General features: G+C 31.9%; 2 protein-coding genes across 6 annotated transcripts in view; both read right to left on the bottom strand.

The window, feature by feature from the left end:
- The window catches only part of LOC112692406 (transient receptor potential protein), a 35936-nt gene that overhangs the window by 2728 nt on the left and 7922 nt on the right, over positions 1-25286 (bottom strand). For 4 of the 5 annotated variants that reach the window (XR_003149414.1, XM_025567075.1, XM_025567076.1 and 1 more), the window contains 11 exons: positions 24153-24354; positions 23362-23532; positions 21273-21507; positions 20633-20785; positions 17823-17968; positions 4066-4172; positions 3016-3149; positions 2428-2551; positions 574-769; positions 346-510; positions 30-252 (listed from right to left, as the gene is read on the bottom strand). Coding sequence is in view for 4 of the 5 variants with exons in the window: in XM_025567075.1 (XP_025422860.1) it covers positions 30-252; positions 346-510; positions 574-769; positions 2428-2551; positions 3016-3149; positions 4066-4172; positions 17823-17968; positions 20633-20785; positions 21273-21507; positions 23362-23532; positions 24153-24354 (1856 nt within the window). In the remaining variant the exon portion in view is untranslated. Of the gene's footprint in view, positions 1-29; positions 253-345; positions 511-573; positions 770-2427; positions 2552-3015; positions 3150-4065; positions 4173-17822; positions 17969-20632; positions 20786-21272; positions 21508-23361; positions 23533-24152; positions 24355-25286 lie in introns of those variants that run through there. The other variant, XM_025567077.1, reaches the window with a different exon arrangement.
- Positions 5637-12150, bottom strand: LOC112692405 (cleavage and polyadenylation specificity factor subunit 1). The gene is made up of 4 exons (XM_025567073.1): positions 11249-12150; positions 9516-11186; positions 9081-9455; positions 5637-7853 (listed from the first exon to the last, which is right to left on the bottom strand). Exons 1-4 carry the CDS (start codon positions 11915-11917, stop codon positions 6561-6563), a joined length of 4008 nt encoding a protein of 1335 aa, XP_025422858.1. The 5' UTR covers positions 11918-12150; the 3' UTR covers positions 5637-6560.

Here is a 25286-nt window from a genome sequence, read left to right as displayed (position 1 = left end):
ATAATAGAAAAATCCAGACAAATTCTTACCGACATTCGAATCGTGTTCCTTTTTGGGCGTCTTGTATCCATTCTGTCTGAATATGTCAACCATCTCGAATCTCATTGACGATATGTCTTGTCGTATTTCCATCACGTCATCCTCTGTTATGCCGAATTCTTCGGTCTTGCGTTGTTCCGCGGTCACGTAACGTCTCACCAACAGCCGCATAACAATGTCGTGCCGGGCTAGCGCTTTTTCCCTGCACTTGAACTACGAACATGAATCAATCGGTACAAATAGATCGATCAACATTTTCCGCTATGAGTTGTATAATAAATTATTGATAAACTTTACGTTACGTACAATCATCGATCCGGACGTCCGTTTGGTCCGCTCGAGACCTATCATGCGTTTGACGTTTTTCAGCGATGGGAACAGATTGAACGGAAGCGGCACAGTGTCCCCGTCCTCGAAATACGAGATCCACAACGAACTGCGTGCAAACTTCCATTCCATGTCGGACCGTTCCTAAAGGCGAGATAAGAGTGCAAAACGTCAATGTGCCCGGCGAAAAGATTACTGTAAACTCACCGAGATTATCTGATATGAATTCGACATCATAGCGATGAGCATGTTTAGCAAAACGATAATGTTGATCACCGAGTACGATCCGAACAGCAGTAGACCCCAAAACCTCGTAAAGCTTTTAATTCCTGTGAGATCGAATGCCGTTAAATCCACCAGACCAAAACCGGCCCAAAACAGCGACTGCGATGTTTCAAATATGCTGAGGAAAACGAAAACCTTATAAGACTGTACTACAATATAAATACATTTTATTGATCGAAAGTTTTTGCAGAACACGATTGATGTGTAAAACGCAATTATATCGACGTGCACTTATTTTACAGAAAAATCGGTTTAATCTCCGATGAAATATTAAATATTGACAAGTATCACGTAAATTGTATTCGTTATTGTATTGGTTTTAATAAAATATATGATTGTTTTCCACTTGAACGTGAAACATATTTAGTCCCAGCCCATGGACAGGACCGGCGCTACAAATTGCGGGGCCCCGTGCAAAATAGTTGAAATAAAATAATACACAACAATTAATGTTTAATATACACCCTTTATTTTTTAGTTATAATTTTTATTTAATTAATTATATTATTAACTATATTATATTATTAAGTAATTATAATTTTTAGTTAATATACAATAAAATAATATATTATATTATTTATTATTGATTATATATTTTAGAACGATTTTTTTCTTGACTTTTCGCTTGGATCTATAGTTTAAAATATTATATTTTCATTAATAATGTAATATTTTCTAAATTATAATATTTATTCAGTAATGATTTGTTTTCCACGAGGCCCTATTCAGGTGCACCGGTTGCACTGCCGTTGCGCCGGCCCAGGAATACGAATTATGGTACCAAATATTTTTATAATCGTATTAAACGGCGAGTACATTTTCCGAACGAATATCTTATTGAAATTACATCGAACTATAGCATGTCAATTAATAACGCATGCAAAGTGTACGAAACGATAATTACATTACCAATTTATAATGTTTCGGGTAAGGGCTGTGGTTTGATTTCAAGCATACGAAATACGTGATATCTCAATGTGTATATAATAACAATTATATCAAAGAGAGAGAGAGGGAGATAGAAAGAGAATCAATAATGATACAGCAAAATTCCACGCACCGTCATCATCATTACCATACATCGGTGTTAAACAATATGTTATTTTGATTTACGTCTGTAGTATGAATTGGAGAAAACAGTTCGTACATAGTACACCTAATACCTTTGCTCATAGGATGAGTTTGCAACTTTTGTAATTTATATACTTATGTAACATTTTCAAATGTTGTTGATGTTGCAATAAACTTATTTACGTTACCTATAATATCATCTAGACATACACGTATCTTGGGAGGCCCAGGTGGACTGCCACCCCCCCCTTAAATTTCATTATTCATTTATAATTTTTTTTTTATTACGTATCAAAAATATGATCTGTATGTGTAATGAAATTATAATTTGTAACAGTGTTAGTTGGGAAGAACGTAAGTGACATCATATTGTATCGTTTATATATTATATAAGCTTTTGTACACTTATTATTATATTAGTGTTTTTTTTTTTTTACCTATTATATTTGATTTATTTTTAAATTGATTTTAAAAGGAGTGTAATTACAATTATTTTAAATATATTACTATCGATTACAGTTGAGCTCGTTATTATTTTATACGTGAAAAAATTTTAAATAATCGGTGTTATTATAAACATTTGCAATTCGTGCTCAACTGGATTTTCTACAATGAACATCTTAAGTTCTTATGTGCGATAACGTCAAACATAATAATATAATACAGTGCACGCATAATACAATATACACAAGTGTGGGTACAAACTTGGCGAATCGCCTCCACGTCGAACAGGCTTTCTCCTCATTCCCGAAATCGGGTAAGTCGTTGTTGTCGTGGTAACATTTTTTCGATTCCAAGTCCGCGTAATACCACAGCAATTGGTTTAAACCTAAAACGAAAATCATTCGATCAACACCACGAGGTCTATAACATAATCATCGCCAAAAGATTGATTTTTTTTTTTTTAACGTCAAATACTACATTTCCCTTCGTCTGTACGTGTAACAGTCCATAAGACATAAGTGTAAAGCCCGATAAAATGTTGGTATTTATAAACAACCATAGCAGCATAATATAGATACATGTTTGACATTTAGTCATTGTGGATCGAATTTTTTCAGGAATTATTCCACTTGAGAATATTGTATTTGATAGTAGCTCATGATTAAAACTTGAAAAATTATTACGAAAAAAACAAATAAATAAAGTAGATGACAAGTATGGTTGTGCGGAAATGATTTTGAGTCGCTAAAAAACTGTAAAAGGCGATTGTTCAACGTTAAACGAAAAAATCAACCCGTAAAGCACAGTAATGTACTGGTATTTTTTTTTTATATAATATAAAATTATTACCGCAGCCGAAAGCGCACAGCACCAGAGTGTAAATGAAGAAGAACTTTATAATGTCGATGATCATACGACCCAGCGATATCTGAAGCGGTCCCAGGTGAGGGTTCACGCTGAATATGTGCACGAGCTTTAAGAAACTATAAAATGCCAACGAAATATTAGTGTAATCTGAGAAGCCCTAAACACGCGCATAGCGATGATCCTTGCATAGGCTGTAGACGGTAGTGTACATGGTTAGCCTAATTGTCATTAACAGTGTCGTTTGACGGGTTGCATGTTTACAGCTAGCTTATGCGAAATCATACGCACTCTCCGGAGTACGATTTAATGAAATGTACAAACGAGACGTCAGTTGTAATGAAAAAAAAAACGTAGAGATGTTTTCGAAATGTTCGCGAAACAATAAGAATTTTTATGGCGATTTTATTGAAAGGATTTTGACGAAAATTTTATGGCGATTTTATTGAAAGGATTTTGACGAGAATTACGAGTAACTACTACTCTTGCACCGAGTTTAAACTATATTCATCTATTTGCGTCTTCCTAGATTGCCCACTTAATTTTGGAAATTATTATATTATGGAATTATTAATTGAATCATTATTTTATGGTGGAAATTGGCGCACCATTTGTTCACTATAAAATACAAACTGAAATTATATTTATTTCGTACCTACACAAAGCTCTCGTTGTATTATTAATATATTAAACCTAATCGATATAATTACGACAGTATTTTCTCACCTACACATACCAGGACTATTAATATAACGTACGAAGGATGTCCCCTGCAAAAGAAATAGCTATATCTCCTGAGATAATGAAAACCTGTTTTTAAATGATTCGCAGGGACAAGGACTACAAATATTGATATTTTAATAAAATATATGTATTTTGGTAAAAATGTCCTTTATTTTCAATATTTATATTTTAGTTAATAATAGTGCATATTATACAACTAATCAGAAAACGGGTTAAATTATAATAACATAAAAACACTATTGTCTATAATGTTTATGAATATACGATTTTTTTTCCAGAAAATCAGCGTACCTGAATATCATAGCGGCTGCGAACGCTCCCTCGGACACCAAGTGAGGGTCGAATTTGTCCCAGTCTTCGCGTGGTAACCAAGGATCGTACCCTTGACTGTATTCTCTCTGTGCACACACATCGAACAGTTATTCGTTTACGTTCGTGAAAAATAACATTTTTTTAAAAAAAAAATCAGCCGTTATATAATTTATATATATATATACACTACACGTACGCAGTAGAACGCAGCAAAGAGGCTCAAACTAAGAGTATTAAAGTCGATGGAACCATACGAAAATAAAAAATAATCTTTCCTACTATACACACATGCAATACATGTATGCAAGTCATGAAATAATATGCGAAACGAATACGACCAACGAATTAAATCCTTTGTGGTATAAATAACCTATGTCCGTTTCGACTTTGACACAGTGGCATGGTCAGAAATTTTGAATGGGGGGGGCCTCAACTTTTTATAATACAACATTATAATCAGTATGCATTATGAATTAAAATGTAAAAATTATAAGTAAACCAAGCATAATTTTTGTAGCATATAACATTTATTAAATTAAAATTATAAAACCAAGTCAAGTTTGCGAGGTTTTTTAGCAAGCTCGTCAAGGACTTCTTCAGCTGAAAGTGGTATATTAATTTTATTGTACAACGTTTAAGTTAAACAATTTCAAAACTCAAAATATGAGCACAATTGCACAGATAAAAACAAATGTATATAAAGAATAAATTATATAATTATAATTAAAATAATCTGTGATGTGATATTATATGAAAAATTGATAACTTGAGAGTTATATTTTATGATTCGTGACTTTAGGAACTAATTAGTAGGTAGTTACCACGGTCTCAGAATTATAAGAGTTAATGTAACCAATATCAAATAATACAGACTAATAAAGAGAAAATGATACCTAATAAATAAATTGTTATAAAAAACTCAGAAAGTACAATAATTATAATTATATGTAGGTAGCTAATACATATTATATATTTGTCAAGTATCCATGCCCCCCCCATCCCGAGTTTGAATCCCCCACCCCCCCCCCCTGAGCACGTCTATGCTTTGACGAGCAGAGTTCCTTGATTTATTTTTGTTTCGATTGATACAATGGTCAAAGCGCAAGTGGTCAAAAGCGGTCATTCTTCAATTATCTTCTACATTTCCCATTAATATTATATTATTATTATACAGTCTACATTTACGCATATGATCCTTTCTACGGTCAAGGTTTTTTGTTTTATTCTTTCGCTCTAGCAGATCTCAATTATATGATTTTAATATTGATTCATAACAGATGTTTTTCTAATACATTGCAAATAGGCATTTATTATTGCCTAATTAATAAAACAATATAATCAAAATTAAATGCAGTAATTTTTAGAAACGCAACTAATAAATTACGTATGTCGTGAAGTTTCAACAAAAAATTGACATTCAGAACGCCAATAGACAATACCTAGATAGGAACTTATGATGCGTTATTTTTAAAATTGCTCATTCAGATGCTATAATTCTTTGTACATTATTTAGTCTTTGTTTTAATGATTTGTAAATTTAACTCGCTAAGTCCAATAGAACTCTTTTATTGACTTATTACAGTTTAATTGCAATCATATTAGACAAGATAATAATTTTGCATGCTTGTAACATTGGCTCAGAAGCAAAAATAAGTTCTAAATAGTTAAATCTATATGTAACAAAACCATATGTGTGCTCCTATCTTGGATTAATTTTATTATAACTCCCATTATAGATTTGATTTATCCTGATTACTGTGAAGAACATAGAAATATTTGCCTTTTCTTGACCATTTTCATTATGTTTGTTTGATTATAGTATTTCAATTATTTTGAAATTTTAACTTATTTTATTTTTTAAATAATTGTATGGACTACCTACTCATATCTTATTTCAGTTTAATTAAGGTTGTAACAACCAACTAAATTAATATAGCATAATACAAAAAAATATAAACATTTTTAAACAACATTAAATATAATTACTTTATAACACCATTCTTACAATATGACTTAGAAAACTTAAAACTTACAAGTGTAATGATAATCAGTCATTGGGAGATTGTACTAATTACTAATTCAATTTAGCTCTAAAACAATACAATGAAAGCTTTTTTTTTTTCCACTATTGGTGAAAAATAGTTTGTTCATAATATTGTTATTGAATAATACTGTTAATGACTCTACGTTCTTGCTGAGAGTTAACAGATAACAGTTTTATAATTTTAAACTTTCCTATATTGTACATTTTAGAAGATCATGCGAGTTTAACCTTAGAGTAAAAACCTCAATATCAAAAATATTCAATAAGAAATGTAATAGAATGTAGCTTTTTATAGACTTTGGTGGTATCATAAAACTCTATTTAGGTACAATCTACCAGAACATAACAAAGAAACAGTTGTTTGAAAAAAAAATTACAAAAAATCAAATATAATAAAAAATTTATACTATGGTACAAGTTTTAAAACATATTAAAAATGCCAAGTAGTTCTGTCTAATTCGTATATATCTTGTAAAAGCTCTATTACTTTAACACCGACTTTGTTGGCAATTTCATTACGTTGTCTAGTATTCAAACATGTAACAAACATCCAAATGAGATCACCATCAATTATTCTCTTTGCTTGGTTCATTTTCTCTGGAGCAGTCGCCTTGAAACTGCGGTACGCTTTAGGATTTAATCCAGCTAGATGCGATATATTTCGCACCAACATGTTCTGCAAAGTGAGCAATCTCCTATAATTTTTTTCATGTATTGGGACAATATATCCGATTGAACCATCTAAGGTGACATACATAGTAACATGTCGTTTATCAGAGCCAAGAATCTCTCGTCGTTCAAATGGTACTGTTGATTGTTTACAACGGAGTCTGAAGAAAGAATTCACATTAGATCCTATATTGAAATCACCACGGCGAATCAAATGTTGACCACCATAACTCTCACGAGCCATTGGTTGATAAAGATAGAGAAGCAAATTTTGATCTTTATCTGAAGCCAAGAAACCAAGTTCTGTATTATCAATAAGAAAATTGATATCAAACACCTCTAATGGTTTGGAATCACGACACACTAAAGATAGAGTACGGTATTCTTCTTGAAATCGCAAGAGAGTAATGGATTTAAAAAGATCAGCAACCAGTATCAAGCTTTTAATACTTAACATCTGATGAACATAGACTTCAGTATCTATAAAAGCTATTCCAATTAAATCATTGTCTTTAAGTTGCCAAATGTAAATTTTCTGACCAACAGCAGTCACTAAAAATCCAACGACATGGGTAATAGCTGTGACTGGACCTTTTTGTTCTTTGGCGTATATCATTTTTATCTTGTTCTTAGTCAATGGTTTTCCAGGCTCTGGGACAACATCAATGATATCAAATAAGAATATGCGCCCTCTACTCGTGATATCTTCTGAATAACTATAATTCGTACCCATTGCTATGTAGCCCTTAAGACCACTACGAGCTCCCTCATATGCCAAAGCAACATTTTTCAAACAAGTTATATATTCCCAATCTTCAGTCTCAATACTTGTATCTGGTATTGGTTCCCAAGATGCAGGGGAAAACAGCTCCAGAGTAAAAACTTCATGACTAGGTAGTGGAAATAGAGGATCACGTTCTTCTGTAGTCAGTTCTTTGTCTTCACCATTGAATCGGTAGTAGGATGATGACTGTTCAGATGAAGAAGTCACCACACAATAAGTCTTTGTTTCCAAATGATAGGCTATAAAATGTGGTGTCTTACGAAGCGGAACCTAAATAAAAAGTACTATTTAGTAAAAATAATTATAAGCTAATTAGTATATTAGTTAGATTCTATAAGAGTAAATTCTAAGTAATGTTATCTTGTACACCTAATATACGTACACCTATTTCATATACAATGGCTTAGGTAAAGATTATTTATGGGGGTGGGGTTAATATATTTAGATAATAACTATTTTTATTATTACATATTTATTTATTAGCTGAGATTTTGACAATGGAGGGGGTTTGAACCCCCAAATTCCTCCCTTACCTACACCATTGTACAGAGTATAACTATCTTCATTGAATCAGACTATAACTATTAAAAGCTATCTTAAGAACAACTTTATTTTAATTTCAAAATAGCTCTAAATGACATATTTTTCATTTACTGAAGATATTAAATTCAAGGAATTAGAAACCATAATTTTCTATCTCTGTAAATAATACATATAATATAAGGAATTAAATATTTTCTATTTCCAATGTGATACATCAAAGAGATGATTTGAATTTGTCATTACATTTTTACTTTACTTTTTTAATTAATTTCATTCACAGAAGTTAAAAAAAAAGATAACTATATCAATTAATAAATTTAAATTTATTTTTGTTGGATTTATTAGAATTTAATTATAAATGTCAGAAATTAATTTTCAAGTAGACCTAAGAACAAAATCAAATTAGTATTCAAAATTCTTATTAAATTATTAGATTTTATGTTACACATGTGATGGGTAGACAGAAAATTATTATTTCCAGTCCACTCAGTTTTATTTTTTTTGTATACTAATCCATACATTTAATATAAAACCAAACTTTTAAAATAATTATGAGTAATAACTGAATATTAGATAAATGTTCAACTCCTAAAAGATGCAGCTCAAAATATTTTGTGTATATGCAGATTAACACATACTTAAAGTCCCCCTTTTTATTTTTGATTATAAAAATGCATTTCAATTATTTTTAAGTAAGAAAATAAATAATAATAAATTCTTCTATATACTCACATAATATACTATATGTGTGTGTGTGTGTATGTGTGTGTGTGTGTGTATGTGTGTGCATGCGTGCGTGCATGTGGCATTATTACATTACAGGAAAAATTGAAATATTATGTAAAAATAAATGAAAAATATGTAATCTAATAAGAAATATTCAAAATCATTAATGAATATTAAATTCTATAGTATGATTCACTTAAAAAAAAAATTAAATATATTTAATAATACCTTTCTCAATGGCCAAGGTTCATCATATGATAAATGAGTAGGTAATATAGATATTCTAAGTTTGTGTTCGGAGTTAAAGTATAAAAAACCTTGTGAGCAGTTAATATTGTGGAAAGGTGCAAAACAAGTAATTGGTCCATCTATATGCAATGGATGACACCGCAGTTCACCACGTACAGTGAGTAATACTAAATGGGGATTTTGTCCACAAATAAAAACTCCATTATATCCAGCTACTTTACTAAAATAACGTAGTAATGAAGTTCCTTCCAGACGATTACCCGATCTTGTCTGAAATGTTAATAAGGAAGTTATTTTATGAAAACGCATTTTCAATGTACCTTCTGAATGTCGATGAACACCATAAATTACAACCTGTAAAAAAAAATAGATTATTTAATGAAAATAATAAATTTTATAATACAATATATCTACCTCATTATCTAATCTAACAAACATGATTGGTCTTTTGTCTTGATACCCAAGTGGTACAACCAAAATTTCTTTTATTGATTCAGTTTTTTTAGGGAAATAGCAACCTTTGTCTAAACTGTCTTTGAGAACCATAGGTGATTCGTCAATATCAGCAACTCGATATTTTACAGTAAAATCAGGCAACGTGTAAATTTCCATGTAACCATTGTCTCGTGTGAGCACCACCCAATATGTTGGTACTGGCTGTTCTAAAAACTTTAACCACCACAATGTATTTTTGTTTGATACAGAACTATGAAAGGTTTCCTTGGACGAAGGATCTCTTGTGTCGCCATACAACATCTCTTCTTCATCTTCTATAGAATCACTGATAAAATTATCATGTTTTAATTTTGGACCAATCAAAGGAATTTCGGCTTGAGGCATAGTGTATGAAAACAGACCGCTTACATCTCGATATACAGTTAGAGTTTTTATTGGTGGTATTTGATCAAAGTTTGTGGGTTTCATGAGTATGACCTTCCCTGTTGGCTTAACAGTTAATATTATCACTTGTCCATCTTCAGTCAGCAATACAGCGTAAGGATAACTGCTAGACGCATGCACTATTGGAGAACCAAATTCCAATGAAACACTTTGCAACTGTTCAGAACCGTTAAGTAATCTCACAGAGTTTCTTAAAACTTGCAAAATAAATTTACTCATATTACATACAAAAACAGTATGTTCTTTAGTGGCAAAACCTGATGAATCTAGTTCATTGATTTCTTTTTCAGTTTGAAGGATTAGAGTTGAGTCTGCATTCGTTAATATCATAAAAGTATGGAAATCGTCTTCACCATGAACAGTCCACATATCTTTATAGCCATCTAAATGAAATGTAGTGACTAGCTGAGGTTTTATGGAACGATGTAAAACACTTAAAGCTCCATTTTTACCATGACCGGACGTACATAATAATTCCACATCATGTTCATCACTACTAAATTCGTCCGAAATATAAGCAGGCTCACCTAAAGACGCTTGACTGCATGGTCCAATGTTTATAATACTATCACATACTTCAAAACTATAACTTTCTAAGCAAATCGATGTTTGTACTTCACTGCCATATACTTCTAATTCAATGAGATCTTCATCAGTTTCATCTGTTTTTTTACGTTTAATACTAGGCTCATCATCGTTGCTTTGAGACCGTGCATAGTATCTCAGAAGTAATGAATTACCAAGTCTTGAACCAAGAAATAAATAAGAATCCAAACACACTGTTATACATGTTGTAAGAACACTAGAAGCACATTTTTCAAAATGAAAACTTCTTACCGCACGCATGCTATCAGCATACAGTGTGATTACGTATAAATCACCGTTGCATAATGACGTTACTAGTTTATCACTAGCTATGAAAGTGGCGGTTGCACGGTCCAAAATCAGATTAATGCCTTCTTGCTGTCCCAAAGGAAAGTTAGTCATTGTCTTGGCAATTGAATTGAGAGCAACGCCAAAAGGAGGTACACTTTGATTTAGATAAATGAGCGAGTTAACAGCTGTTATCAGAACACCACCGATTGGACGAGATACAGGGATGACTTTTTGACAGTCGTACGGTAATGAATCTAAAGACCAAATGACCGGATGGACGTGTTGTTGAATATTTAAAGAAATGGCAACCTGAATAAAACGAAAAATGTTATAAAAATAACGTTAATGATACGTTTAATTGAAAGACTTACCATTGCGCATGTGTCTTTTCTCACTGCTATACGTCCGGCAAAAGTTTTCACCGGCTCGTAGAGAATGAGTAAAGTCGGTTCATAATATCCGTGTAAGAAGTCGAAATCCATAATGTTGTTCATTTTGGGATCGATGGAAGATATTGGTATCGTGTAGCTGGGCATGACTTGAGCACTTTTAACGTTATCGTCGATGGTGCGGCCGAACGGCAGGACAAAGAAATAACGGCCGTAGACCAGGCCGACCGCGCACCGGCCATCGGGATCGACTCTGATCAACGGCGGCGACCAGTGCTGAGTGTGGCCGTCTTTGAACTTGTCGTCCTCAAAATAGTGCAACGACAACGTGCGCAGACCGTGCGTGTCGCGATCGTACTCGACCAGGCTGAACTTGGCCTCGGAGAAGCTGAGCAACAGAGCGTCGGGCGAGCCGGGGCACAGCGTGACGGACTGCATGCACATGACGTTACCGAACAACGTGTACTGGGCCAGGCACTCGAACTTGGTCTTGGGCGGTTGGCACGTCGTGTCGGTCGGCACCAGCCGGTACACGCGCAGAACGTTGACGCCGGCCACCACCAGACACTTTTCCACCCGGCTGAAGAAGTGGCAGTAGACGGCGTGCTCGACCGAGGTCGGCACCCGGATCTGTTTGCACATCGAGAACATGGTGCCGTTTGAAGAAGATTGCACTTCACGCGCGCGGAGATGGTCGACGGTGTTCAGCTGTCATAACGGTACGAACTCACCGACCGCCGATCCGATCGTACATTCGATCACGCGGTTCGGAGCGCACGACGAGATCGATCACCGTTTCGTATAGATAGTTCGGTGGTGTCGAGTAGTTGAGTTCAGTGGAGACGTTGTGCTCGGCCGCTCCGTGTAAACGTAAACATATAAATGTAAACATAACCTCAAACAAACGATAACCGTCACCGGTCTCGCCGATCGGCGCGACACGTCCACTACTCGCCACTACGTCACCCGCGTTCGGTATGTCAACATCGGTTTTAAAACACGACCATCGACGGCCGTCGAAAAATATTTCTCCCACCAGCCAAAACGTGTTAAAAAGTCATGGTACACCGTGGTGATGGGTACGCGGCAACGGCGTAGGAGGTAACAATTATTTATGGGGGCAGGACTTTTCGATACACCTATTTAGACAATGACTGTTTACGGACAAATGCGAGTCCTCACGATTACCATTACACGGGAACAGGGCCGGCGTTAGGGGGAGGCAAAACGGGGCATTTTTAAGACGTGCAATGTGTGGATCGCCTGGCGAGTGCGAATTCTTCAGCAAATCCGTTGGAATGTAATAACGTTTATTTATAACGAAACAACAATATTATATCATATTCGAAATACGTCACGTATGTACCAACGACGGTTTGTACGGCACGCCGCACGGTATGGAATCCTATAAAGTCTATCTTATCGCATTTCTTAAACATATTTAGTCATTACGCGATATCGTATGCAGCTGTCCCCGAGTCCGATTACATATTTATCACCTTTAACTACGGCCTACAAGCTATGATGACTAAGGTTATTGGTGAAATAAGTTTTGCCCAAGGCCTCGCAAAAGTTTTGCCCCAGTTCACATGAAATAATATTAACAACTCTTGTTATAATCAATACATATGTAAATATATGTAGGCACCAACGATTAGATTGTTACGCGAATACAAATCACAAGTGATCCATCTTCGGTTGATTGTAAGACATGTGAAAGGCAGAAATCGTGAATAGTCCAGGGTTAAACGCACAGCAATGAGCACAAGCACAAATATGAAATGTACATGTACATGTGTATGATAAATCCTTTAGAGTGTGCAAATACTGTATTAGCAGTGAAGAGAAAACGAACAACGAGGAGCTCGCACGAGATCGGGGTACCTACAGTGATGTATTACTAAAATAAATCATGGTATACGCCCTATTCTGTGTAATAACTATCATATGGTAGGAACCAAAAAAACTCACTCGTGAACTACACATCCTCAATTATGAGTTTTTGATAACAGAAATTTATTATTAATGATAATAAATTTGAATTTTTCATTAAAAAAAAAAAAAAAGAAAAATAATAATAATAATATATCCGATACCGAATTACGTCATAAATATAACCACAAGTAAGGTTAGTCAAGGTATTATGTAGTTATTTGTCCAATTACAAGCTATACGCTTTATACGGCCGTAGACCTGCGTATCATCAATTTCTCATAAGCTATACGCTATGGATAAAAATAGCGTATTAGGTATACGCTAGGGTTGCCATACGTCCCGGAAAACCGGAATTGTCACCGGTTTTGGACTTCGCGTCCCGGTATCCCGAAAAATGTTTTCGGGACGTCCATATGTCCCGGCTTGGACTTTAGAGGAAATGTAGTATTGTTTAATTTTTAATTTCGACCATTTTATCTCAAGTACATTTTTAATACTTAATCGATTAACAATATATAATAAAAACATAATTTGTAATTTACACATTTAAATATATAATATATTATATTTTACAAATTTTTTTTTTTGAAAATACGTTTCTAACGCCCTCACGCTAAAACCATTATTTTAAACCATTTAAAAAAATTCCTAGAGGGGGATCTAATCTCCACATCCCCCCTTGTATACGCCACTGATCCTCTCAATATATTAAAAGTTATATAAAAAATATAATACTCAACATTGTGTTTGTATTGTCCCGGTTTCGCCTTATAAATATATAGCAATCCTAGTATACGCTGTAAACCCTCGTATACCCTCCAATACATCACTGGGTATCTACATAAGAAGGTTCCGAACAGACCAGATGTGTTTTATGTTCGATCGTAGCAAGGTACCTTCACGCAATTTTGTTGTATTTAATAATTTAATGTTTCAGACTTTTATTTACTTATTTAATGACAATAGTCGAACCAACAATCGTAACAGTTGAATGTCTGATTTCAATTACTATCCTTAGTCTTTGCCAAACAAGTAATTTAATACTGGGTGAAGGGGCGTCATTTGAGGGGCAGACTATGGCAAATGCCACACTCTAAGAAATTTTAAAAAGTCGGCAATTCTTTGTCCGATGATCAAATACTAAAATCAGTAAATAGTACATTTTTATTTACTATTTTATACTTAGAAATTATATAATATTGTCTTTTAAATACACGTTCACGGTTTATTAAAAGTTGAGAAACACTGGCTCCTCCCCGGTTTATGACAATCGTTACTACGCGAACTTTATAAAATTTATTTTCGGTATATTATATATTTCTATATATGTGATATATAGTTGTTTTTTTATATATGTGATCTTTATAATACAGTTTTCGTGATACCAATACCGTAAAAATTGAGCTCATAATCTATAAAAATCCATTAAAATCGTCCCTATTCACCCCTACATTATATTTGAGATACAATTTTATGTTTTTATAAATAAGTTCTGTAAAGTGTTAAATATACAAATAATAAATTTATTTATAAATAAATATTATATATTTGTATATTGTATATTTATAAATATACAAATAATATAATTGTATTTATTTAATTAGATTTATATTATTATTCCATTAAACCTATTGATAGGTAACTTATAGCCTATAGGATAAGTAAAAAAATTAATGTTTTACTATCCTTAATGTTATTATTTAATTGGGTAAATTGAAACGTTTTATGTTCTTTATTTATCATCATGACATCATTATTCATTACTAATCCGTACATGTTTTGTTCCAAACAAATATTTTATTGATAGTTTAAATATTATATAATATTTAAATATAATATATAAATATTAAATATTTAAATATATAGGTAACTATAATTTTTTAAATATTTTGAAGTCGGCAAATTTAATCAGTTGCCCCACCCTTTCAAAAATTGAAATAACACTCCTGACTTGATGCAATAAGAACGATCCCCCCTTAAGGTGGTATTGTAGTAACCACGAATTAATTAAGATAGAAGATATACACCACTTTATTCCACATTATTTAAGCCAGAATAATTTGAATATTAATCGCCCCTCTAAAATCAACACTTTTTACATGCCTTTAGAAGTACTTTTTATTCACGTGCCTGATCCTTGCTCATACATTATTATAGATTAATAAATTGAAACTTCAAAATATGATTAAAAAATATTCTATAAATGTCCAAAAACAACGAGCAGATAGAACACCTAAATTTTATGGTCAATTTAGTGACATTTTGATTTTTTTTTTTAATTTAAATGAAAAACATTAATATTCAACTATGTGTTATCAGCAGGGCTCGGAAGTTTTAGCAAATACATATTTTTTTTGGTTCATCCTAGAACATCCAAAGTAAGTTACAAATATGTTTCACACTACTCGGATATCATGCACAAAATTTAATTTTGCTATTTTTTGCATATATACGGTTTTTATTGCTATTTTGCTAATTTAGGGATTATAGTACTATGTTTGGGTATATTTTCACATAATACAGGAAATAATCACATTTTGTTGATAATAATGATTTAATTAGTTATAGTATAAAAAATATTTGAATTATTGTAAATAAATACACCTCATCCAATATTATTTTATGTTTTCATTGGCAATTTGATGTACTAATATTTAGTGACTAAATAAAATAATTTAATTATAAGTACGCTTTTACAAATATATTTAAGTAATTTAACATTTTTGTTAAGTTTATAATACAAGCAGTCCAGATTTTTATGAGCCCAAAAATTTGTAAAATTACATTTAATTTTTTTTTTTAATAAATTTATAATTTTTTGAACTTAAATGCATATTTTTTTGTTTTTTCGTGCTATTTATAGCGCATAATTTAGAGTTTTTAAGTGCATATTTAAGAACTAAAAAATAACATTTTTAGTGCTACTACTTTCGAGCCCTGATTATCAGTATTAAAATTACGGAAAATAGTAAACTTTCGTTGATTTTACATTTTGGTATGGCTTGATGGGTAAGTGTATTTGAAAGAGTATTTTTGTTAACATCATACTTATTTATTTTTGATACTTAACTAATAAATAGTATATAAATAAGAAATTTTCGAAAAAAAAAAAAAAGAAACAATGTAAATTTAATCTATATTGCAGTGATTTCCAAAATGTGAAGTGAGCCTCCCTTGGGAGTTGCTAGTATTTATTGGGGTAGGCACTAGACAAATATTTATACTGTATATCACACTAACATATATATTTTTTTTTAGATTGATAATCATTTGCTTATATTTAAATAATACAAAAATTTGTTTTATTTATTCATAAGAGCCTTGATTACATTTTTTTTTGTTTTGGGAATACATGACCCTAAAAATGTTGGGGACCACTCTTATATAGAAACGATCTAACTACACAAATTCGTACTTGATATTGTTTAGAACACGTGAAAAACCTGCAGCGTTTCGAATTTTTTTCCTTAGTTATTTAGTTATTCTCTTTTTTTCTTTTTTTCGAGGGGAAAATCAGAACCCGAGGCCAATACATTTTCTCTACAGTCTATATTGAATAATATTGTAAGCATAAATTATAGGTAATTGCTAAGTAATAAAAATATTTTTCAAAAAAACCAAAAATCCACAAATAGGTACTGTTGACTTCTTTATGGAGAGAATTATTTTAAACAACCATCAAAAAATTTAATAAAATATTATAAGATATACATATAATGTAATAAGTGCTTCAAAAGCTCTACAAAAGCATATAAATCGATTTATAATTTCATAAACTTGACCAGTTTTCGAATTTCTTAAATAATATGTAGAAAACGTCATATTTAAAAATACTGTTCAACATTTCTTGAATGCTCCTAGATATATATATATATATATATATTTATATAAATATTGCTGTGATTTTTCATGTTTTTATTTTTTTAAATTTATAATAATTCAATGCAATTAAAATTTAGAGTTAACTATAGAGACTATTTCTATCTTAATACTCATTGAACTTAAGCCTTTAGAACAGTTGGACATGTCACAATAAATAATGATTTTTCATCTACTAAGTAGATTCTACTTAAATCGTTATCACACGGTACATGTTTTTTGCATCCTATTTAAACACTCTAGGTACTTAAATTTTTTATTTTTAAACCACATTACATTTTTTTTACCCCTGGATTCACTGCATACTTTGTACATAGTATAATAATGACAGAACCAGAAAAGCTTTTTGTCAAATACACATATCTTATCTCCCCTGACATGCTCTCGGGGGAGATATTTTCTGGTTTCTTTTGGAAAATTTGAATTTATTCGCCAACGTTTTAAAACGTTAGTTTCATTTCAACAATTCACTGCTATAAATACTGTCGACCTTTGTACCGAAAATATACATGCGCACAACACGAATATTTGTATTTCGAACAGACTCGACGTGGAACTGCTCTCGGAGAGTGAAAACTTGATGTTGCCGTACACATAAACGCCACGGCGTGATTTACATATTAATACTGTACATAGTTGTACACGGTGAAACGGGAAAACCATTAAGCGGTACAAAATTGCCAAAGTGTCTTTTCTCGTTCCCAAACGGCGTACGCGTAATTAAATTAACCGACAAACTCACCTGCACTATGTACCAGGACGAAAACCGCAAACTTATCCACACCATATAAAACACGTTGGTGATGAAGTCCACTATGTTCCACAAGTCGGCCGCGTATTCCACCAACCCGTTCGAGTACAGCGAATGCGCTTCTCTCCATATCAAACCTGCCAGACGTTAGGTTGTTAATTTTACGTACGGACTAAAAGGACTAAACCTATGGCTGTTACGGTCGTAACGGATTTGTGGTCAGATACGCGAAGATATGAATTGATCGTTTTCTCCGTGAACAAAACCGTCAATACTTTGATCAATTGTTTTTTTTTTCATCGAAACTTTGTAGTTATACAATTTATTTCAACAGTTACAATTATGATAGTGCAATTTGATATCATAAAGTTTTAACATTTTAAGGGTTTAAAACATATAAGAATTATAGATTAACAAAAATAAAATTTATTTAGATAGATACACCAGTCTCGAGGACAAAAGATAAGATTTGGCTTATGTCTGTTTCGGATTTGGTATTGAGAACAGAAAGGGGAAATAATTGAATATTATTAGATTTAAAAATATAAAAGAGGAGAGAATATTTGAAGCATAAAGAAGAACAGACGAAATCAACATGAGAAAGGTCACACGTCGTTTATTCTGAATGTTAAGTACAACTTTTGTAGAAATGTGATGGGAATAAATAATGACCGATCTAAAAGCGATTAAGCTGAATAAATTCTAAATAAATTTAGATTATTGAACCATGTTTTTTCAAATATGTCAGAAATATGTTGTACAGCGAAATTTGGTGGAAGCTTGTCCCAATAGGAGGACCAAAGATGGTTGATATGTTGACGTAGGATTGGTAGAAAGTCAGAAATGGGAATTTTACCAGAAGAAAGCAATGAAATGGTTGAGGTGAATCTCACCAGATTATCAACAATTGCATTGCCAAGGATTCCCGAATGACTGAGATCAAGTAGTCATACTCGACAACCATAAGCGTGCGTAGACTTTGTCCGCAGGGGGGCCTCATAAAAAAAGTGAACCAAAGATTCTTGTACTAAAGACTACTAGTATAATTAAATATTTAAATGTTATGAATTATTTATATAATTCAATATGCAAATATAAAAATAAATACTATTTAAACTTACACAGTTTATATGTAAGAAACCCTTATTTACATATTATTATACTATTTACAACTCCATCCTTCTGTCCATGGGAGTAAGGTTTTTGAATATATCAATGACATCTTCAATTTTTATATTATATGCAAGTTTTGATTAGTCTGATTAATAACTAATAACTTTATTACATTTATTCACAGATATATCAATTCTATAAAATAGGATTAAAACTGGCTTTACTTTATTCATGTAATGTGTAAAACAAAAAATGTTCGCTATCTTGTATAGTATACATACACGTACCTACATTTATTAAAGAAAAAGCCAGAGTCCACAAATGTGCGATAGAATTTTAATTCTAAATCAAAATATTTTCATATTTTTAAAATTATATCTCTGAAAGTCATATTATATAACGCTACGTCTAAATTAAAATAATATAACCACAAAATGCATCAAAATCTATACACTTCAGTTCCCATATAGGTGTTTCATACGTGACGCATTACATGTTATAATTATATTATCTCTACTTGATCTATGTAGCGTGTATGAATCTATTACCACAACACCGTGTTTATTATATTAATGTATTTGGCTAGTTTTAAAAAACATTGTTGAAAAATGCATGTACCTATATGCGTCACAATATCTAATCATACATAGGGAAATATTATGATTGCATCATAAACTGTTTTCATTAAAAATAAAAAAACTGTGTGTTATTATTACTCCCCATTCATTCCAGAATATCTACTCTTATTAGAGTATTTTCAATCTTCTGATACGTGGAACCGGAACATGGTCCGACGAAATTAATGAAAAGTAGGATCCCAGAAATCCTTAAATATAATTGATTCAGAGAGATTTTTTTATGTTTTTAAATTTTTAAATTACAATTACAAATAATGGTTTTTCACAAATGAGAATAACTAAATTAATTATTCATTTTAAATTTATGGAAAGTAAAATTAAAAATATTACTGTGACCATTTAAAATAACGTTCTATAGAATATAAAAATACACTGAAAAAATGATTATAATAATAAATGTATTTTTTCTACATAAATAAAAATAGAACTTTTACAAGTTTAAAAATAAATTAAAAAAAATAAACCATGTTATATCCAATATAACTATCGACTAAATATGTAATTTTAAAATATACACTGAACATTATATAATAGTTATTAATTTTTAAACTGTATAAAACACAATTTTGAATTTAAAAAAACTCCATATTGGTAAAGGTTTCGGACAATCACACGGTCGAATTACTAAAATTATAGAGATTTATTGTTTATAACCTTACTAGATTTCAAATAATCTTTAAAAAACAATTTTCCAAATACTTTTCTATGAAATCAAAATAATAATATATCATCAATGTACTTTAAAAAATGAAATAGTTTAAAGAACCTAAACGTTTTATTTCTCAATTTTCTTCTTATTTTCAATGTGTAGTTGCAATTGCATTCTAAAATTTTCTTAAACACAATTAAAATACCGTTTTTTGACTGATAATGACTAGCCTGTAAGACTGCGGTACTTTTTTTTTTTTTTATCGAACCTGATGAGTTATTCTAATGAAACGTTTTTAAACTTTGTTTTTTTATCCAAATATGTCAATTCGGGTACTATTTGTGTTTGGACATTTTATAGGACTGCTCGTTAACTCCGAGGCGTATAGTAAACGTACTCACTTATGATGTATAATATGATGCCGAATTCTATGGGTCCTGGTATGGATCCTCTCTCTTTCCTGGTCATTTCCTCTAATATAGATTTCGTCCAATCGGTTCCGATCCATTCGAGCGCCAGAAACTCAGCTCTCTGAGACGCGAGCGCTAGCAACGCTGCACAGAAATGTAAACCATACAAACGTCGTGTTCACACGTGACGATATCGATTTGACATCGACTTATCATATTATAGCGTATCGATACAAAAAGCGTGATATAATAGCATGGCTCAGGGATGGCAAACCTTTTGAACACGGCGTGCCCAAAATTATATTTTTTTTTATTTTTTTTATAGAGCATGCCATGAAAAACATATTAAAAATATTATAATTTGTTATAATATAATTTGATTGTATAAATAATGTATTAGCATAAAAAGGTTAATTTAGGTACATAATAATAATAATAATAATTATAATAATATTGCTTTGTTAATTATTTATATTATATTTTATTATATTATTATATTATGGGTCCTATAATATTATATATTATATAATATATAATAGTAAAAAATTTCGCGTGCTATGGATTAGCCATCCCTGACATAGCTGATAACATATTAACGTTATGAATAACGAGTGTATATCGGGGCACGTACTCAAAAAGAACGCGTACGAAGACGAGTGGCAGACGAATTTTATAAACGGTTTCTTCATCAGCTGGCCCATTTTCGATTCGGGATTCAACATGTACATCGAACCATACATGGCGAACATTGCGCCGAGTTTGCCGACTTCAATCATTTGTCCGACCATACTTTTCCGGCGGAAACCCGGCAAACCGTCGTACCAGATGGCGGCCAATAATTGTTGAACATTTGGATGGGCCACGAACTGTAATAACGTAAGAAATAAGCCAAAAAAAAAAAAAAAAAACGATAATTTAAAGCGCGATCACGGTTAAACGAATTCAACAACAAACAAGTACTTTATGATTGACTGATGGTTGAATTAGAAGTATCTAAAACTTTCGCGTGAGGCAATAATTACTGTGCAGTGCAAAATAGCAAAATAACTATTTCGTAAGAATCTATCAGAGGGCTTGAATCAAATCTGCTCACATAACGTTTCTACTACTGCCTGGTACGAAACCACTCTAATCCCACTTAGTATTAACATTATTTCCCAATCAAATGTCATCGGATACGCCTGGTATTTTACTTTGACAAAGGACTTCATCGTAAACACAACTGTCCCTTAAATACAACATGTCACTTGAACCTGAACTCATGACCTTATAGGTCAAAAAATATAAACAATTAATTAGTTAAGGTATTATGTCGACTGTGTACAATGGGATGCAGCCAGCGAATATTACATCTACGATGCTTTCAACCCATTCATATCATCATAAATGATACATTGTAATAATCAATCACTACATAAAGATCTTTAGGTCCAAACAATACCATGCGTTAGCCTCCTGTGCTATCTTTAAAGTTTCCATGGAAACACTATTCTCCTCAGTGCTAATGCACTAATAATCAAAATTTCTACCATAACCATAGTAATACATATAACAGCCCATTGTCTTGAAAATAAATGAGAATTACTAATATCTTCTCAACTCCGTATGTTCACAAATCTTGAAAATGTAGCTTAATGTATGAAGTAGGACTAAATGGAAACTGACTTTTGTCAAACGATCATATTATAATAATTGCTTTTATTATTGTAAAATTTATATAGATTTTAAACCATATTATCCGTTTACTAACAAAGAAATAAGTTGTCATCGTTACATATTGGCCGGTTATAATATTTATTTTTTTATTTATTTTAATCTGTTAAACAGTTAAACACAGTAATTTTACTGTTAAATAGAATTCAAAACTATCAAAATGAATATTTTCATTAAATAAAACAATTTACATGTAATATAAATATTTAATATATCATGTGAATTATTTGATAAAACCATTATAATTAATAGATATTAATTTTGAAAAGTTTAAAATATCTAATGATAAATTGTACTATGCATTTCGTAATACGCAGTATTATAATATCAAACTATAAATTATAATTGTATTTCAAGTTTGAAAAAAACTGTTTTGGTAGTTTTAGAGCATTGAGATGTAGTTTTAAAATGCAATGTTGTAAATTATAATACAGAGCCAACCAAAGAAAATTAAATATTATACGAATGTGAAAAAGAAAAGAAGGTTTATTATACAATACTTTTAATAAGTTTGAGTAAATTGATTATGCATACTGTGTTCTATACGGTCGAAAGTAAAAACTGTATCTATTATTTATCAGCTAATAATAATTCAATATCACGCGTGAAAGGAAAATATGGCAAATCTTCATGAGATTATACAATATATAGTAAATTATACTCGGTTTATGTCAGAGCGCTGTGATGTATATACGAGTACACGCAAAGTATATAATACACAAATAATACACAGTGAGCGTAATTATTACGTGTTTGCTATTTTTTGTGTCCTAAGCTTTCTTAGTATCGTTGTTTAATACCCGCGCGTGTGACGTGTGTACGCGAACAGTGACTTTTTTGTCGCCAAAACTTAACGAGTCAAAAAAACGTATACACAAGTTGTAATTCATTTTTTCATTTTTCATTTTAAGCTCGAAAAAGTATACTTCTTGCAGCAGATACTACTGTTATTGTCTTTTCGAGGATACTTTAAGTAGATACTGAGTAAGTGCCGTGCACTATATTACCGCTTTTTGTTTGTATTTAATGGCCAATTTCAAACGTTCCAGAGTTAGCCGCTCGCCTGGTTCCCACGGGTCACCTTTAGGATTGTGATTTAACATTATCTCCAGCTCGTACGAAGTCCTAACGTGATCCAACAGAGACGTTGCAAATGTCTGGACCGTGTTCCTCATCTCCTGCTCAAATACACGAACAAATTCCAATAATGATTATTTGATTATAATACATCTGTAAAATAACAATAACAGCACATGATTGCACGTTTGTACTGCTTGATAGTCATTTTAACGCGGATCAGACTGTATACAGTTAATATAAATAAAAACATTGTACTCATAATACATAATAGAAAAAATCATTTCTCTTCCTGTCCAAATGCTAAACAACAAGTGAATAAAAATAATAAGGTGTTTGCGCCCTAATACTAGATTTAAGTATACAAAACACGAATAATCGTTTTTCAGGTATAAAATTAAAATTAATTACTCTACCATCTGAAAGTTTAGAGTTCATCATACGTATATAAATAAAAGATATGGTGCAAAAAAGTATAGCGTGACTATGTAAAAATGTTTTCAGGTATACGGATTACTAATTATTGATATTTGGTAAAAATATTCTGACAATTATATACGAGTATTGAATATTCTAATAAGAGTAAAACACAAGTGACCTGTACACACATATCATCCTGGCCCTTGGGTATAACTTGTGTTCTGATTTCCGCAAGAATAATCTATCCACATGCAATTATGTGCATTTTATTTTATGCGTATAATTGATGTTCGATACTCACGTTATATTCGTTTCTGAATTCAGACTCCATGGTGCTAAGCCTGCGAAGCTCCCAACTCAGTTCAAAAGCGGTCAACAGTGGATCTCTTGACGACAGAGCTATGAGAGATGGGGAAGAAAGCGCTTTGTAAGCGTTTATTCTCGAACGCGAGTGACGCAATGAATCTTGTGTACTTGACGTGATGCACTCATCACAACCACACCTGAAACCGTATTGATACGGAAAAAGTTATAATATCGTTGCGTAAAATAATTTGATAATAAAACTACGTGCTCTGGAAAATGTTCCGTTGAACATATTTTTGCCGATCGCTATATGGCCACTCGTTAACATTAATAATTATAAGATCGGCTGAAGATGACGATTTTATATGTGACCGGTTTGATGGCAGTATTCGATACTGTCATTGGCACCGCGAGAGAGGTGCAAGGAGGTTCAGTTGCACCGACCGGGATTTAAAAAATAAAATAAAATTTAAATATGTAGTATAGAGGCTATTATTATCATTATCTAGTAGCCTGCATTACTTTGTAAGCCGTCGAAAAAATGAAAATAATTTTGTAATGCCATGCAATTTAAACAAATATTTCTACGTATTTAACTTAAATAATTTAAGCATTATTTAGAAAACAACGTACATACTATGCATGATGCACCCACTGATGAAATTCCTAGCGGGGCCTATGGATACTGTTATTATACTGCATCAATGGCGATATTTGAATACGAGGAAACAATGTTTATCACTATTTTACTACATAAACATTATGTTACGAAAATTTATTGAGGGAAGAAATTATTTCTCGGGAAACGAGCCGAACCTCCACCTCAGCGATTGTCATTCTCGGTCGAAATCGGTTTAAAAATAACGAAATAAGTACAGTAATTCCTCGTTATCCGCGTTTTTTTTATCCGCGATTTCGATCATCCGCGGTGGGCCCCACGATAACATATTATTAATGCGATTGCGATTGCGATAACGTTTTACCGTTATTACACAAACACTGTAGAAATTTATTTTTGACAATAATTGAAGATGATAATTGTTGTTATATCGCTATAGGTATAACACATATACATTATACATACTTATACTTATTGCAGATAAACCCCAAAAAGTTACCTACACATGCA

This window comes from Sipha flava, unplaced genomic scaffold (assembly GCF_003268045.1).
Source record: "Sipha flava isolate LNK unplaced genomic scaffold, YSA_version1 73_pilon_pilon, whole genome shotgun sequence".
Classification (NCBI taxonomy): domain Eukaryota; kingdom Metazoa; phylum Arthropoda; class Insecta; order Hemiptera; family Aphididae; genus Sipha; species Sipha flava.
The sequence above is the reverse complement of the archived record's forward strand: the minus strand, read 5'-3'. Positions and strand labels throughout refer to the sequence as shown.